The sequence below is a fragment of the Pongo pygmaeus genome, chromosome 1, assembly GCF_028885625.2.
Source record: "Pongo pygmaeus isolate AG05252 chromosome 1, NHGRI_mPonPyg2-v2.0_pri, whole genome shotgun sequence".
NCBI classification, from domain to species: domain Eukaryota; kingdom Metazoa; phylum Chordata; class Mammalia; order Primates; family Hominidae; genus Pongo; species Pongo pygmaeus.
Window position 1 is genome coordinate 80,762,595 of NC_072373.2, and position 18,893 is coordinate 80,781,487.

General features: G+C 35.7%; 1 protein-coding gene across 6 annotated transcripts in view; it reads left to right on the forward strand.

The window, feature by feature from the left end:
* Window positions 1-18,893, forward strand: part of NME7 (NME/NM23 family member 7) — a 229,751-nt gene that overhangs the window by 53,847 nt on the left and 157,011 nt on the right. For 4 of the 6 annotated variants that reach the window (XM_054495624.2, XM_063648948.1, XM_063648952.1 and 1 more), the window contains 3 exons: window positions 3,882-3,992; window positions 10,746-10,796; window positions 15,177-15,384. In XM_054495624.2, the coding sequence (XP_054351599.1) occupies window positions 3,882-3,992; window positions 10,746-10,796; window positions 15,177-15,384 (370 nt within the window). The remainder of the gene's footprint in view (window positions 1-3,881; window positions 3,993-10,745; window positions 10,797-15,176; window positions 15,385-18,893) is intronic. The other 2 variants (XM_063648956.1, XM_063648969.1) reach the window with 1 other exon arrangement.

Here is an 18,893-nt window from a genome sequence, read left to right on the forward strand (position 1 = left end):
TCTGTTATATCTTTTTGTTTCTCTGTGCTTCATTCTGAATTTGCTTTCTTCTGTCAAACGCTTTATTTGGTTCTCATTTTCATTATTGTATTTTCATCACAAGATATTCTAATATATTCTTTTTCAGATCTACTTATTCAGTTTTGTAGCTTACAGTTTTCTATTACCTGATAATGTTTTGTAGTTTGTCTTTTAGTCCTTCAACCATAGTTTGCAGGGATATTTTACAGTTTTTTTCTGATTATCCTGGTATCTGAAGTATTTGTGGGTCTCTCTCTTTTCTGTTGTTTCTCCTGGTTTTCCCTCATGTTGGCCTTTTCCCTGTATGTGTGTATATGTCTGTGTGATTATCTTTCTGTATGATTGCCATGTGTGTATGTGTGGGTGTATTGCATATATGTAAATAATATATGTGAGATACGCATTTTCATATGAATTATTTGAGGTACAGGATGACATTACTTTCCTACTAGGAGGGAATTAGTTGTCTTTGCTTCTGTCTTTTTCCCATAGGCATTAGCAGTCTGTATGACTGGTAGTTCAAAAATTGTAAGTTTTGAGACTGCTTAGACGATGTGAACTTGTATTGCCATTCAAGACCTGGTTGTTTCTGATTCACCCTAAGTGGGGGTGGTGTTGCCTTCCAAATTGTTTTAGGAAGGATCATCTCTTGGGTTCTGTTACCCTTTCCCAGTGATGTATTGCAAATCAAAGTTCAGATTTTCCAGATAGGCAATGCTGTCAAGTCAAAAACAACTTCCATTCTTACTTTTCATTCTTTTGTTTTTTTTTTCACTTTTGTCCCAGTAATTATTTATGATCTAGTCAATTTATCTTTAATTTTTAAAAGATTTTTAAAAATATCATCTTTTTTAGTTTTTGGTGGAAGAATTGTTCTGAATAATTTTGCTGTTGTTGCCAAGCAAAAGTCTTGATCACTGAATTTTCCACCAAATTACAGGTGCCTCATTTGAGACAGTTTTCCTTTATCCGTGGGGCAGATACACACTTTATGCTTGTAAAGGAAGTATGAGAAAAACAAAAAATTTAGCCTTGATGTTTAGAATAGGTTTACTTTTAGAATAGGTTTAGAACAGAATATTTACTTAAGACAAATGTGAATCCCGTATAGATTAAAGTTTACATGTTTATTCTTTTTGGTCAATGGCATTTAAAGAGTCCATAGCACTGCACTATCTAAGATGTTTAATAGCACTGTACTATCTAAGACTTTATTACATAGCAACAGCACTGTACTATCTGGGGCATTTATTGTACTGCAATCAGTCATCTTTCTCAGAAATATATTTGCTGCAATTTTTGCTCAGAACCTGATGATATATGAAGACCTTTATTGCATAGCTCTGTGAGCATTGTTATTTTCTGGAAATCTATATTCTGGGTTCGTGAAGGCTGGCCAAACTGTTTTTTCACAAGAAGTAGTTACCATGTATTGCTAAGAAGTTTTAATCTTAAATAGTAGTTTTTATAATTTTTTGTTTTCTTTTGAGAATATCTCATGCTGCATCTTACAGTGCTTGCCTCAGTGCAGGCAAGAGGATTACTAAGTGGTAGACTGTTACACTGGTGGCTCTCAGTGAATCATACCTTGTGGTTTCCTCTCACAATGACTCTGAGCTTGACCACATGACTTGCATTGGCCAAAGAGATGTCAGCAAACATGACTCAAGGGGACACTTGATAATTGCCTGTACATTGGTTGATGTGTGGTGGTATTTGAAGAGGCCTGGTCTAGCCTCCTTAAGGACCACAGGAAAGAAAAGCCTAGTTGTCTCAGCTGAGCACAGCCCCCAGCTGGCCCACTAGCTGAATACAGCTGTGTGAATGATCCTAGGTGAAACCACTGCACAGCCTACCTACAGAACCTTGAGAAATTGTTGTTTTGCGCCACTACATATTTGGATGGTTTGTTATGCAGTTACAGATAACAGAGATACTACTGATATATCTTTGTCACCCTATTGTTTCTTCATGTGCTATCTTTATTTTTAAATTAACACATATGATGCCTGATCTCTCTCTTATTTTCCCTCCAAAATACAATTTACTATTACTTACTGAAAAATTAAGCAGCAAAGACGTGACAGAGGAATTTATTTAGAGTTATTTATCACATAGTCAATCCTTTGTCTCTTGTAGGCATTTAAGAGAAAATCAGATTACATTTTAAGCTGTTTGTCAATTTTAGACTTTTCACATTGCTTCTTTTTTATAGACATTGATGACTACTGCCATGTTTTATTTTTTCTTTAAGAGCCATGGTCAGTGAAATGTTCTTCCAGAGGTTAGTCTGGCTTAAAATATTTAAATAATATGAATTAAAAAGTGAAGAGTTTTAAGTGTGTTTTCAATGAAGCCAGACAATATAAAGTAATATAACTGTCTCATCTGCTTTAAAATAAACAAAAACATTATCTGGTATAATTTGTAATAAACACACTAAGATGAACAATTTCTTTTGTTATTACAGTTTTAAAACTCAGCCATAAGCTATATCCAATTTAAGTAAGGATATTTGAATTTTTTTTTTTTTGAGATGGAGTCTCGCTGTTGCCCAGGCTGGAGTGCAGTGGCACTATCTCGGCTCACTGCAGGCTCCGCCCCCCGGGTTCACATCATTCTCCTGCCTCAGCCTCCTGAGTAGCTGGGACTATAGGTGCCTGCCACCTCACCTGGCTAATTTTTTTGCATTTTTAGTAGAGACGGGGTTTCACCATTTAGCCAGGATGGTCTCGATCTCCTGACCTCATGATCCGCCCACCTTGGCCTCCCAAAGTGCTGGGATTACAGGCGTGAGCCACCGCACCGGGCCAGGATATTTGACTTTTACCCTGAGCTAAGTTTGTCTTATTGGTGAAAAAAATCCAACAATGAAAAGACCAACCTTTCTCCTTTTATGGATTCCATGAATTAATGCCAGTGTTATAAGAACAATTGGAAATGCAGAGGGGAAATTAGCAGCAATTCTTTATCACAAAAGCAGAATTACTCCAGCTAATATAGTTTTTATGTTGCATTTGCAAATAGTATTCTTGAGGATTTGGTGATGATGCCCCTTTTTAATAATATTAATAGTAACATTATTTGTGATGTGGAAGGACAGACCTAGGAGTCTGGTAAGCTGGGTGTTTTGTCCTGAAAATTCTGCTGACCAGCTGTGTAACCTTTGTCATGTTACCTTGGTAGGCCTAGTTTCCTCATTAGTAAAATGAGGACACTCAGGTGATCTTCATCTCCAAATTTCTCTTAATTCTGAATCTTCAGAGGGGGAGAGTGCATTGTTCTGATGTATCCTCCTGGAGAAGAACATGATTTTAAAAGTTAGCATGTTGTTACGTATTCACATACATTGTTGTATAAGAAGACATTTGATTCTTCACGCAGTCACCCATGTTATGAATAAAGAGTCAGTAGAAGAATTATAATTATTTCCAAATCAATGTTGAACTGACTATATAGCGTACATATGCTGAAGTCTAAGAGACCAAAAACCAAGCTCATAATATATTTAATGCAATGTTTTAGAGATTAGTCCTTTGTATAAAATGTATTCTAAGAAATGGAGATTCTAAATGGCTGTGTTTTCTCATTTGGATATATTAAAAATAACAATTTTAGTGCTTTTTTTCCTAAGCTTCCTCCGTCCCCCAAGTTTAGTATCTAATTTTGATGTTCATGGGAAAAATACTAAGCTTACTTTGTGTAAGTTTTTAAGGGATGTCTTTAATATACTTTTCTATACAATTAATTTCAAATTTTGATGATCTAGGATGATTGTTGAGAATACTGCTGCTTGGGAATTATAAATAAAAACTGTTGAACTATTTTTATTTGCAAACTTATTTTTTGTTTCCTAATAGAACGCTAGCCCTAATTAAACCAGATGCAGTATCAAAGGCTGGAGAAATAATTGAAATAATAAACAAAGCTGGATTTACTATAACCAAACTCAAAATGATGATGCTTTCAAGGTAATTTTTTTATCATTTTCAGTTATGTAATGTCTGATTCCTTTTTAAAAAATCATTTTCTATCTTTCTTATCATTGTTTAAAATTTAAAAATCTCCTATTGAATGACAAAGAATAGAATAGTAACCTTACCAAAATGGGAACTGACAGGAGTTCATCTAGAATGTTACTGACAAAGCTGGCCCCCTAAAAGATTTGATCTTTTCCTATTCAGTGTCATGAAGCCCATATACAAAACCGAAAGTGAGTATCAAGCAGTGCAGGCTTTATTCAGTGTCTGTGGAATTGAGAAACAGGAGCGTCGCTCACAAATCAACTTCTCAACCAGTGAGGGGTGAGGGGGTTAAAATAAAGGATTTCTCTAATAAAGGACATGAAAAGCAAGAGGAGCAATATGCATGTCTTTTCTGGAAATTGGTGGTGAACTTCCACCAGTTTCACAATTGATGGTGAATTGCAGTGCTGCTTTCCTTTTTGTCTTTTTATGGCCTCTTCCGGTCATTGTCATGGCAATTTTCAGCTGTCATGGTGCTGGTGGGAGTGCCATATAGTATGAAAATGAGATTATAATGAAGTCCGAGGTCTTTTTGATGTCATTTGGTTGCATATCTTGGTTCTAACCAGTCTCAACTGGTCTGGTTGTAAAGGGAACCTTTTATTGCAGAAGTCCTCTTTCTTAAAGATAAGCAAAGTTAGGACAGGGTAGAAATTCAGCTGTCATGTAGGCATTACACCAGGCAACAAAAAGAAAAAGAAGAAAGAAAAGAACAATAAGACACCAAGTAATCAGATGCATAAATAACCACTGAAGTCTAAGTAATTAGGAGTTGTCAAATTATGCATGCCTCATTTAATTATTATTGTCTTTCAAAACCCCATATGCTTTTATAATACCAATGCTTGATAATTATAATCTTTTCTTAATATATAAGGATAACACACTGTATAAAATTAATAGAGGAAATGATGTCTGATTATTTTTATTTGACAAGAGGATTTACTGTTGAGATTTCCAAAGATGATGCATTTGGAAATGTTTACATTTAGCTCTTTTTATTATAAATAATAGGCAAATATACCTATTTACTTTTTACCTAGATAGGTAAATATACCTATCTAACAAGCAATCCAACCTGTTTGACCAGATATTTCCTAAGTTATTTAGTGAAAATAAGACTTATACATTCTACTTATCCCTTTCTATCATGAAGTAAGTAACTCTAACCCCATGAGAATGGCAAGGAGAATATTAACAACGTACAAACAAAGGATAGGGAAAACCTTCTCTTACAGTTTTTTTAGAGATCCTGTAGAAAAAAAACTAATGATTTTTCCATGATATTGGACATTTGTTTTAAAAAAATTTCCTACCAAGTAGACAAAGCAAAGACTGAAACATTCTGGAAGATGAAGAAGGGAGATGAGTATAGGACAGAGGCCTTTGTTTCCTGGGATCACCCTCTGGTTGGCTGAGTGTAACACAGAGTGTCTCTAGGGACAGGAATGTAGCAGTTAGGCAGATCAGGCTCCAATAGTGTTCTTATGTTTCTCCATTAGTTTTTGTTTGTTTTTGGTCAGGTTTCTTCTTAATGCTTCAATAGATCATTCATTTCTGGATTTATTCCGTGGGTCAGTTGCATTTTTGTTTCTGTGAGAGCAGGGACAATGGGGAGCAGTAGACATTCAAGTCAGCTTCAGTACATCTGATTCTGAGAAACTTTAAGACAACACCCTCCATTTTACCCTGACAATGACATGTTTAATTGGAATTTTTCCCTTACGTATGATTTCCTAGTTTACATATTTTCTAGAGAGACAGGAGGCTTACATTTCAGAGCACAGTATTTAGACCAGATTGCTTGTAACTGTGCTGCTTACTAGGTGTGTGACTGAACAATTGACCACTGTGTTTATTTCTTTGTTTGCAAAGTGAGATTTTTTTTTTTTTTTTTTTTTGAGATGGAGTCTTGCTCTGTTGCCCAGGTTGGAGTGTAGTGACATGATTTCGGCTTACTGCAACCTCCACCTCCCAGGTTCAAGCAATTCTCCTGCCTTGGCCTCCTAAGTAGCTGGGACTACAGGCGCATGCCACCATGCCTGGGTAATTTTTGTATTTTTAGTAGAGACAGGGTTTCACCATGTTGGCCAGGCTAGTCTTGAACTCCTGACCTCAAATGATCCACCCGCCTCAGCCTCCCAAAGTGCTGGGATTACAGGCATGAGCCACCACGCCCAGCTTAAAATGGGATTTGTAATAGTACCTATCTCATAAAGTTGTTGTGCGGGTTACATGAGTTTAGTGTCTCTATACTTCTAGTGTCTGATGACTTGGTATCTAACTTCCTGTGGTAAAGATGCTACTTGTTTATCATAATGGCCCTATAGCACATGAAGAAAGATGCTAAAACCAGTGAACACTTCAAGAGCACCATAGGGTGTACATTTGCTAGTTTCTTTGACACCTTAAGTCTTGTTAATTCCGCCCATGCCTTTTGAAATACTTCATTCTTTGGAGTACCACAGATGCAAGCCCTTCTAATTACTTGTTGACACACCTATTCATTTGTAGTTATGCACTTCCTTTTCTCATAGTCTTCTGAACACAAATCTCTTACCAAACCATTTTCACTGGCCCCTCTGGAAATCAAGTTTCACTGTGAACAAATATCCCTAAGTCCCTAGTGTCTTAACAGAGTGTATCTTTGCCCGCACATTTTTAGTTTAGTTGAAATCTGACCCTTCTCCAGGGACATCCCTTTCCTTTTAGCCCTATAGGCTTCTCACTCAGAAATGTTTCTTGTGTCACAGGGTCATGATATAGCGTGTTTTAGCTCTCTCCTAAAAATCTCTACTCTTCTTCATCCTTGGAAATTCATGTTATTTCGTTGTTTTACCATCCACTGAGCCTCATTTCCATTCTACAGTTCACAAACTCCACATTTGTTAAAGACTTGGGCACTTTGTTTATAGTCTCCTTCTATTCCAGTGTCTCCTGACAGTTGGGATGACTTCAACATCTCTGTGAGTGATCATCCAGGGCTCTACTCTATTTGCTTTCCCATCTCAGTGACAGTCACTGTGATTTCAATTAGATATTCCTCCAGATCCTTGCTTTTTGTTTTTTTAAGAAATGTGGTCTCGCTTTGTTGCCCAGGCTAGTCTCGAACTGGCCTCAAGTGAGTCTCCTGCCTTGTACTCCCAAAGTGCTAGAATTACAGGCATGAGCCACTGCATCCAGCTTGTTGTATGTTATTTTCTTTACAACTTTACTTGAGTAGTCTCATCCATGTCCATATTATCACCTACCACTTACTTATAGATGAATTCCAAATACATCTTCAGCCTTGACTTCTCTCTACAACTGTCAATCTGAAAGTGATCCTAGATTCATCTTGCCGCTCCCCCATTCCTCATACCTACCTGATACATAAATATTTTTACTTCTGCTTTCTGTATATCTGGGAGCAATTCTTTCCTTATAATTCCTATTGCAGCCCCTTAGTTTAGGCATTTTATAGACTCATATTCAGGCTTTCAAAGTATCAACATAGGCTACTGACTGATTTGTCTACTTCTTGACTTACTACCTTCTATTCCTTGATGGCTCATTTCCTGCCTCAAGATTGCTCCATGCCATTTTCTTATTGCCATTAGAATGAACCTTATAAAAATGAAAATTTGAACATGTTACCATTCCCTTCCTTAAATCCATCAGTGGTTTCCCATATGCAGGAAAATATGAACAAGCAGACAAGCTCTTTGATAGAGTATACAAGACTCTTAGTCATCTGTACTCACCTACTATAATAGCTCTAAGAGGATACTTAGGTTTCAGTTCCCTGAACATGTTGTGCTTTATCGCATCTCATTTTTCTTGTACATAATATTGTACTGTCTTGAATGCTCTGCCTTGTCTTCTGTCTCGTCCATTCCTATTCATCGTTCAGAACCAACTCAAATGTCTGATGGAAACTAATTCCCAAGAAAACTTAACTGCTTATCTAATCATTCATATCACTTCATATATTTTTATTAGTATGTTGAGCTTGGGATTTCATCCAATTTATAAGCTAGGAAGTTACCTGTAACTCTTCCATGGATGTTAGCAGATGACATGAGACTTCTGGGTCAGTGACAAAAGACTTTATAATGGTAGAGCAAGCAGCATGAGCATTGTGTTTATATTGGTTCTCCTTGCTTCCATATCCTATAGGAATAAAATGACCTAGGCCCAGGTGTATACTGTGTATCTAGAGGGTGGCATCACAACTGAGGAGGAGTGAGCTTGGGTTACCAACTGTGCCTTTAGCAGGCAATAAACAAGTCTACTCTTTATACTGAAGAGAGGCTTTACCTTATCCCTCAAGGTTGCTTGTTGCAAACACAATCCTGAGAAATGACACTGATGAAGATCAGTCAGGTCCTTGCATTCTTGGCATACCCAATAAGACAAGTTAGAAGAGAGAAACTCACCTGGAGGAATTTCTCACAATGTATGCATCTTTTCTAAAATTGTTTGTTCAAATGTCAATGATGACAATATCCAGAAGATAGCTGCTGAGTTCTGTATGACTTTGTATTTCTAGTTCTTGGATCAGTGCCTCAATCAAGGTAGGTATTAAGTAAATATTTATTGAAAGGGTTAATGGATAGATCCTTGTGAAAGAACGGTTAGTTTCCTTATAAAAACACAACGAAACATAACAAAACAATAACAAAAAACTTCTCTAGATAGTGATTCACTTGTTAATACCTATCTCCTAAACCTTTTAAGCAAAGAATTAGATAAGAATGATGGGAAAAAATTTATGAAATCTCATTGTGGTTTCAATTTTAGATTTTGAATGGAGATAACTATGGAATCAGGGACATGTTGGATGAAAACAATGAAACATTTTTCGTAATGGATTGAAGTTTTTCTTTTCAGTGATGTTAAAGATTATGATTGCTTTTTCTTTTCTTGTAGTTCAGTTTTTTTGTGTTTGAAAAGTTTAGAATTGGTTGTTTTAGTATTCTTCTGCTAACTCTTCTAATTTACTCTCCATGTGAGTTTTTCAGTCATTCAGTTTTACCCCATTTTAGGCTGTAATGCAATATATACATATCTCTTTTTTTGTGAGTTTTTCTCTTTACCTTCTAGAATGTTGTTCTGCAGTTAGTAGTAGCAAGAGCATAAGCAGTCAGAAATTTGTAATCAGAGAGCTTTGGGTTCAGATCTTCTTGTCTTGTCCTTACTAGCTTTGTGAACTGGACAACTTATGTAACCATGCTGAACTTTATTCTTTTCCAATGTAAAATGAAGGTGATCACACCTATTTCAATATATTGTTGTAAAGAATAAATAGAATAATTTAATTATGGCTATAATTGGCTCTAGAAAAATTTGATTTTTTTCTCCTTTCCATGTCTTGGGATGAATTTTATTCTCTATATTGGCATTACATATTTCATAATCTCTTCATAGCCAAATGAATGTTTAAGTACATTTGGTTAGAATGAGAGTATGCGTGATATAACTTGTTATGTAAATTCATTTTGTAATATGCTGATAAAATCTTAAAAGCATTGCATATCAAATTAATTCTCAAGCCTGAAAGGTTGATTCTTTGCTAGGGAACACTTTCCAGTTTTAAAAGTAGTTAATGTTTACATATATTTGTCACATACTGTGAACCCAGTTCAAAGCCTTTAAGAAAACTACACAGTGTTAGGAGAGTCATCTGGTTTGCTTTTAAAAAAAGTTTTTTAGAGTTTTTAGCTAATCAGTTTAAAGTGCATTCTTTTATTGCCTCTGTAGATATTCTTTAGTGGTAATATAAATGTAAAAAGTAAATCCCTGTTACAATTAATAAACTCTGAATTCTAAATATTTCCATATTCTCCCCTTTTTTAGTGATGTCAGTTAAAGCATTAGTAACCAATAAAATAAAAACAAATTAAGATACATAATTTCTCAGGCAGCTTTTAAAAACACGACTGTAGTCTTTCCTTTGGAGAGACCTAGCTAAGAAAAAAAGCTATAAACATGAAATTAAAATTCTAGCCTAAACTCTTAAGTTTAAAGCCTGTGGAAAAAAGTGACAAGTTTTTAATTAGAAGATGGCTTTGCATTTTTTTGATGCAACTTATTTAGACTTTAAAGAACAAATATTCTCATTGGTCAAATGTTAACCTTTGTTTCTAGAATGTTCAGGATGCTGTGTAAAAAGATAGATTAGGCCAGGTGTGGTGGCTCATGCCTGTAATCCCAGCACTTTGAGAGGCTGAGTTGGGTGGATCACCTGAGGTCAGGAGTTTGAGACCAGCCTGGCCAGCATGGTGAAACCCCATCTCTAGTAAAAGTACAAAAATTAGCTGGGCATTGTGGCACACGCCTGTAATTCCAGCGACTTGGGAGGCTAAAACAGGAGAACTTCTTGAACCCAGGAGGTGGAGGTTGTAGCGAGCACCAAGATTGTGCCACTGCACTCCGGCCTGGGTGACTCAATCTAAAAAAAAGAAAAAGAAGAAGATAGACGATATATAACATAAGTAGAAAAGTAAATATTGCCTCCTACATTAATTTTTATTTACATCGATATTACTCATACTTACAAAATATTTTAAAAGAGAGGCTTTGACAGAATATTTGGTGAAAAATTATTAATTAAAATATAAATTAGTATAAATTGAGAGGATTTTATCTTTATTAATTTAAGCTAAAATAATAAGTGATTTATAATTCTTAACTATTGTCATTTTGATTATTTTATAGGAAAGAAGCATTGGATTTTCATGTAGATCACCAATCAAGACCCTTTTTCAAGTAGGTTCTTAATTTGGGGATTAGTGGTATGTAAAGGAGGATATCCTAGAAAACTATGGAGTTACATTTGTAAAATTTATTACATGAGAATAATCTGTCAAAAGGGCCATAGCAACATCTTGCAACTGCACAGAATTCTAAGAATTACATTCTCTGTCTTTTTAAGTAAGAATTCCTGTATTTTATCATTAAAAATCTTAAAGTTTAATCAGTTGCAAATAGAAAGATTTGTTTACATTACAAGAAGGATAACTTTTAAAATTTTTGGTTGATTAAAAATGGAGTGATAATTATATTTGATGTTCAATATTTTTATTATGCTTTTGTGTTTGTGGGGCTTTTAATTTTTTTAATTTTTATTTTTTATGTCAACTTTTACTTTAGATTCAGGGGGTACATGTGCAGGTTTGTTACCTGGGTATATTGTGTGATGCTGAGGTTTGGGGTACAATTGATCCCATTACCCAGGTACTGAGCATAATACCCAATAATTAGTTTTTCAACCCTTGTTCCCTTCCCTGTCTCCCACTCTAATAGTCCCCAGTGTCTGTTGTTGCCATCAATAGATATTATTGTCCATGAGTAGTCATTATTTAGTTCCCACTTATAAGTAAGGACATGTGGTATTTGGTTTTCTGTTCTGCGTTAATTTGCTTAGGATAATGGCCTCCATCTCCATTCATGTTGTTGCAGAGGCCATGATTTCATTCTTTTTTACTGCAGCATGGTATTCCATGGTGTATATGTACCACATTTTTTTTATCCAGTTCACCACTGATGGGCGCCTGGGTTGATTCCATGTCTTTGCTATTGTGTATAGTGCTGCAATGAACAGCCAAGTGCATGTATCTTTTTGGTAGAAAGATTTGTTTTCTTTTGGAAAAATCCCAGTAATGGGATTTAAGGTTCAAATGGTAGTTCTGTTTTAAGTCCTTTGAAAAAACTCCAAACTGTTGTCTACAGTGGTTGAGGTGCTAATTTGTATTTCCATCAACAGTGTATAAGTGTTCCCTTTCTCTACAGACTTGCCAGCATCTGTTGTTTTTTGACTTTTTTTTTTTTTTAATTCAGCTTCTATTTTAGATACAGGGGGTACACATGCAGATTTGTTACATGGGAATATTGTGTGATGCTGAGGTTTGAAGTGATCCCATCATCCAGGTAGTGAGTATAGTACCCAACAGGTAGTTTTTCAAACCACCTGCCTTCTCTCCTCTAGTAGTCCACAGTGTCTATTATCCCCATATTTGTGTTGATGTATGTTTAATGTTTAGCTCCTACTTGTAAGTGAGAACATGCAGCATTTGGTTTTCTGTTTGTGGATTAATTTGCTTAGGATTATGGCCTCCGACTGTGTCCATATTATTGCCAAGGACATGATTTTATTTTTTTATGGCTGTGTAGAATCCTGTGTTATATATATACATACCACATTTTCTTTATCCAATCTACCACTGATTGGCACTCGAGTTGTTTCCATGTATTTGCTATTGTGAATAGCACAGCAATGAGTGTATGAGGGCATGTGTCTTTTTGGCAGAATTTCTTTTCCTCTGGGTATATACCCAGTAATGGAATTGCTAGGTTAAATGGTAGCTCTGTTTTAAGTTCTTTGAGAAATATCCACCCTGCTTTCCACAATGGCTGGAATAATTAATATTCCCACCAACAGTGTATAAGCATTCTCTTTTCTCTACAGTCTTGCCAGCATGTTATTTTTTGACTTTTTAATAATAGCCATTGTGACTGGTGTGAAATGGTATCTCATTGTGGTTTTGATTTGCATTTCTCTGATGATTAGTGATATTGAGTGTTTTTTCATATGCTATTGGCTGCTTGTATGTTCTTTTGAGAAGTGTGTATTTATGTCTTTTGCTCTTTTTTTAGTGGGGTTGTTTCATGCTTGTTTGATTATTTAAGGTCGTTAGAGATTCTGCATATTCGTCCTTTGTTGAATGCATAGTTTGTGAATATTTTCTCCCATTCTGTAGATTGTCTTTTTACTCTGTTGCTGGTGCAGAAGCTTTCTGTGCAGAAGCTCTTTGGTCCCACTCGTCAATTTTTGTTTTTGTTGCCATTACTTTTGAGGACTTAGTCATAAATTCTTTTCCCAGGCCAATGTCCAGAATGGTGTTTCCTAGGTTTTCTTCTAGGATTCTTATAGTTTGAGGTCTTACTTTTAAATCTTTAATCCATCTTGAGTAAAGTTTTGTGTATGGTTAAAGTTAAGGGGCCAGTTTCTTTCTTCTGCTTATGGTTAGACAGGTATCCCAGCACCATTTATTGAATAGAGATTCCTTTCCCCATTGCTTATTTTTGTTGACTTTGTCAAAGTTCAGATGGCTGTAGATGTGTGGCTTTATTTCTGGGTTCTCCATTATGTTCCAGTGATCTATGTGTCTATTTTTGTACCAGTACCGTGATATTTTGGTTACTGTAGTCTGTTGTACTTTTAAACTATTTTGGTAGTTTGTATACATAAAGCAATGTTCATGGAACCTTTCTATTTTAACTAAATAGTTTGATATATGTTTTGTTCCTTGACATAGAACAGATAATATATGTTACACTTTATATATTCTAAATATTTGATACGTAATTAAAGTGAATATTTTGCATGCTCATATTACTATTACTGTTGCCAAAGAGTGTTTACACTTCTAATAAGAAAGAATGTTATATCAGCCAAACTAAATGGCCACAGTAGACATGTTATTTGATATCCTGCACTGAGTAGTGGGTTTTTAAAAAAAGTTTTATATGAGAAAATTATTATGCTATAGATTATTTCAAATCAAGCATTATAAAATATTCCTAAGTCTTGTTAGAATAGCTATATACACTTTTCTAGAAAATTGGTGGAAATTATCTTTTGGTATAAACTTTGTATATGTTTATAGCATTGAATTACAACTCCTAGTCTAATGATTTATATGCGATTTGCATGCAGTAAATTTTATTAAAGGAATGAATTAACTAGTTGCCTGTTAATGAGAATGATGTAACAAAAGACTAGATGAAGTAATTAGATTTTCATGAAGCAGTATCTATGATCAGGCACATCATTCCCTATATTGTTACATGCCATATTCATAGGCTTATTCGATTGTGTGTTTTGAGAATTTTGTATTAATAGGGCGTTAGATTGTAAGTGTCTTGAAGAGGGGATCTTTTTTTGTGGCACAGATGCTGATATGTTATAGGCAATTATTAAATGCTTATTGAGTGAATAAACATGGTTTGTTCCTTTGATTTGGGTTTTTTAAATCTAATGGTTGGTCTTGGGGGTTTTGTTTGTTTTGGCAGCAAAGGTCTGGCAGAAAATGTATGAGGAGGTATTATAGACCTCTTAGGATAGAAGATAAGAATACTTTTTTGTACATGCTATTTCTTAGAAATATTCTTCAAAATGAATGGGAGTGTTTTAAAAAGGAAGTACTGAGGGGAGTTGACATATAACATGCAGGGTGGAAGGAAGTGTGTAAAAAATAGTCGTAAGTTAGTGGGCACAAAAGAGCCTGTCACACCATGCTCCTTTCTCCAGGAGGATCTCTTCTCTCTACTTTGGATGAGAGAAAACCATGGGCTTACTCTAAAAAGTACTATGTCCCTGCTTAATACAGTCAGAGGGAGGATGTCACTTATTTCATAGTTAAACTTGTCATTGCATCCTGTACACATATAAAAGTAGAAAATAAAATGAAGTATTGTTTTTTATACCTTGGGGGACTGTGACTCAGTGCTGGATTTTTAATCAAGAACCTATGCGTACACTTTAATAATTTAATACAGAAATAACCCAGAGTAGTTTTTACACTAATAAAAGGATATTTCTTGAAGCCTGCTGGGGATTTTTTTTTTATCACCAAACCAACTCAGTGTTTATTGATTGAGAGAGTTCTTTGTCAGTCTTTGAATTCTAATAGTTTTACACAAAAATAAATAAATTCTTACTAAAAATATGTTACAAGGCACCTATCCCTGTCATCCATTTATATATTGTGAAATTGTACTTGACTGCAGTGATAAACACATGTAAATAAAAAGGAGAATCCTCTGTACCTGTTAGAGCACTGGGAAAAGCATAGGTCAACAATATGCATTTTAAGTCATGAAATAGTCTTAATTCAACAGAACAGTGATTTTTCTGGTAATAGTAATTTGACATTATTAGTGATTTGAAGTGAGTCGAGCCACTGCAAGACACTCAATTTATGAAAAATTTCTCCTGCCCATGTAAAATTAACTATGCTCAATGGTTCTAAGATTATAATATTCATGTCTATGTTGAAATAATCCAATTTAAATATATCCTGTCATTAAGACAGATACCTAGTTGACAGAAAAAAGAAGCAAACTAATCTTCTATCTGTTTTGTAGTGAGCTGATCCAGTTTATTACAACTGGTCCTATTATTGCCATGGAGATTTTAAGAGATGATGCTATATGTGAATGGAAAAGACTGCTGGGACCTGCAAACTCTGGAGTGGCACGCACAGATGCTCCTGAAAGCATTAGAGCCCTCTTTGGAACAGATGGCATAAGAAATGCAGCGCATGGCCCTGATTCTTTTGCTTCTGCGGCCAGAGTAAGGTGTTTTAAAAATATTTTAATTCTCTTCTAGTTCTGTTAAATGTTTTATATCAAAGTAAAGCATTTCTATCACTGGTGACTTAGGGTGGATTTATGCCGCTGATCTAGTAGTAGAGAAAACCTTTGACATTTTTCCTAGTATCAAACAGTGTTTCAGTATATCTCCTTTGTGAACTGGTAACCTGATCATGATCAGCGTAAGTTTTCTCCAATTAAAACACTTCTCATCCTGTTTCTTGTTCCAAAGACTTAAACTACTGAGGTTCCTAAATATTTGAATTATTGAATTCATGTAAGAATACCAGTTTATGGCTAGTAGATATTAAAAAGAAGATATAATTTGAGATATTACCTTTTGATTCAGACCTAACACTGTGCTTTCAAGCTTAACATCCTATTATTTTCCTATATATAGCTAGTGTTTATGAAAGTTTCTCTACTCCTTATTTTTAAATCCATATAAATAAAGCATTATATTGGATTTATGCTGAGGTAGAATTAATGAAGTGTTAAGTTTATTTTTAGCATCGTGAGAAGTGTCTCACTTAAGGTAGTTTTTAATCTGGTCGTGTGTGCAATGAAACAATATTAGACAGTTTTATAATTGATTTCTTTCTTTTTCTTACCATTTCATCAGCAAGTCCCTTCAGCTCTTTCAAAATAAACCCTGAATCTGATCATCGTGGTCTAAATCACTATTATATTTTGCCAGAACTGCTACAATAGCCTCCAAATTCTTTTTTCCTCTTTTCTTACACTCAATTAATGAAAATTTTACCTTGCCCAAGTAAAATTAACTATGCCCGGTGATCTTTTAAGGACAAATCAGATTAACATTCACCTGCTGAAAACCCTTCGGTGAATTTCTGTCTCTTCTAGAATAAAATCTAAAGTCCTTATTGTAGCCTCCAGTGCTTTATCTAGTCTGGCCCATATCTATCTCTAACTGTATCTTTGATCTATCTCTATCTTAATCATTGTGTTCCAGGCACACTAACCGTCTTGCTATTCCTTGAATAGCATATTTCTGTCTGGAATAGTCAACTAACAGCAAAGAGGACAGCGTGGTTGGATAGGAATGAGAGAGGGAGGAAGAGGGGGATGAGGTTACAGAGGTAATTAGGGGAAAGATTATATGGTCTTTTAGGCCATAGTAGTACTTTCAGACTTTTCTCTGAAAAAATAGAGAGCCATTTTAGGGTTTTGAGCAAAGGACTGATATGTTCCACTTGCCATTTAAAAGGATAATTCTGGCTGTTGCATTAAGAATGACTATAGAGGCCGGGAGCGGTGGCTCACGCCTGTAATCTCAGCACTTTGGGAGGCCGAGGTGGGCAGATCATTTGAGGCCAGGAGTTCGAGACCAGCCTGGCCAACATGGTAAAACCCTGTTTCTACAAAAAATACAAAAATTAGCTGGGTGTGGTGGCACCTACCTGTAATCCCAGCTGCTCCAGAGGCTGAGGTAGGAGAATTGCTTGAACCAGGGAGGTGGAGGTTGCAGTGAACTGAGATCATGCCACTGTGCTCTAGCCTGGGTGACAGAGTGAGACTCCATCCCGGGAAAAAAAAAAAAAAATGAATGACTATAGAGGGCAAAAACAGCAACAGGGAGCCTAATCAGGAGTCTGTTGGAATAACCCAGCGAGATGATGGCTTGGACCCAGGTGGTAATAATGAAAGAAGTATACAAATATATTTTAAAATATATATTAATGACTGAAGGTCAAATAAACAAGATTTTCTGCTAGATTGAATGTAGAGTATGAGAAAAAGATACCAAGGATTACTCCAAAGTTCTTAGCCTGATTAACAGAAGGATAGAATTTACGTAAACTAAAATGAGGAAAACTGTGGCTAGAGTCAGAATGAACGGACAATCAGGAGTCACATTTGGACATTTATAAACTTAACCTGTTTGTTAGTTTTCCAATTAGACTGATGAATGAAAAAAATTAGTATGACAGCTTAGAGTTATCAGCACATAAATGGTATTTAAAGCCGGGAGACTGGTTGAGATTACCAAGGAGAAGGTGTAGATAGAGAAGTAAAGAGCACCAAAGATGAAGCTACATCTTGATAAAAGGTCAAGGAGAAGAAGGCAGCAAAGGAGGTTGAGGAGGAGCCACCAGAGAGGTAAGAGGAAAAACTGAGAGATAATTATGTCCTAGAGGCCAAGTGAATCAAATGTTCTAAAATGAGAGAATGACCAGTGGTGTCAAATAAGGCAAGTAAGAAGAGGACTGAGAATGGACTGTTGAATTTTGCAATGTGGATATCATTGGTGAACTTTGTAAGGTGAATGTTGATGGGGAGGTGGAGGCAAAACCCTGTGTGGAGTAGACTTAAAAGAAAATTGTGGGACAGGAATTGGAGTTAGTGAATATAGACAACTTTTTTTTTTGAGGAGTTTTTTTGAGGAGTTTTCCTGCAAAGAGATGAGGTGGTAGCTGTCAAGAAAAGCAGGATCAATTTTTTTTAAGAGGAGAGGTATTAGGTAAAAAATTGATGATGTAGGAAAAAGAGGGAGACTTGTTGGAGCAATTTCATTAATTAGGCAAAAGGAAATGGAAATTAGAACCCAGGTGGAGAGATTAGGCAGGTGTGCATCTCAGGTACTCGTCTATAGCAACAGATAGGAAGGGAGAATATGTGAACACAGATGCTGATTCTTAAGTAGGAAGCAAGATCAAAACAGCTGAAAGTGAGGATGAGGGATAAGGTATTGGTTGGTCTGAAGGGAGAGAAGAATATGTGAAATGGTCATCTGGAAAAGGAATAGATCAGGGAACTGTGGTGTGTGATTGCTATACTGAATTAATGGCCCATCTAGTGTTCATGGCCATGAATTGTGAGTGTGGTTCTCCAGCCTGTTCAACTGCATGGCTGAAGGTAAGGAGTAGGTGGAGAGCTGGCTTTAACCATGGCTGTGGTTTTGTGAAACAAATGTGACGAAAGTGTTAAGGAAGTTAAAGATACCTGCAAGAGAGCAATTATAGTCTTTGACCATATCTTAGTAGTAGACATTTACTGTAAATGTGGTATTATTTTGTATAGTTAAATTTCCAGTCATATTTTAAAGCATTATAAAAATAATAAACATATCTAATTAATGAAGGAAATAATTGAGGCTGAACTGAAAGTCACTACCATGTTTACTGATATTTCCTGCCTGTTTCACCCTATTACCACCTTATGCCATCCATTTCTTTTTTACTTCTACTAGATCATTTAATAAATTTGAGCATAAATATACTTGTTAGATTTTAGTCTATCTTGTAGTGGAGCAACTTTTGTTAAGTTAACTACTGTCTTAGTCCATTTTGTGTTGCTGTGAAGGAATACCTGAGGCTGGGTCATTTATAAAGGAAAAAGGTTTATTTGGCTCATAGTCCTGATGGCTGGGACATCAAGATTGGGCATCTGCATCTCGTGAGGGTCTCAGGCAGCTTCCACTCATGGTGGAAGGTAAAAGGGAGCCTGCGTGTGCACAGATCACATGGT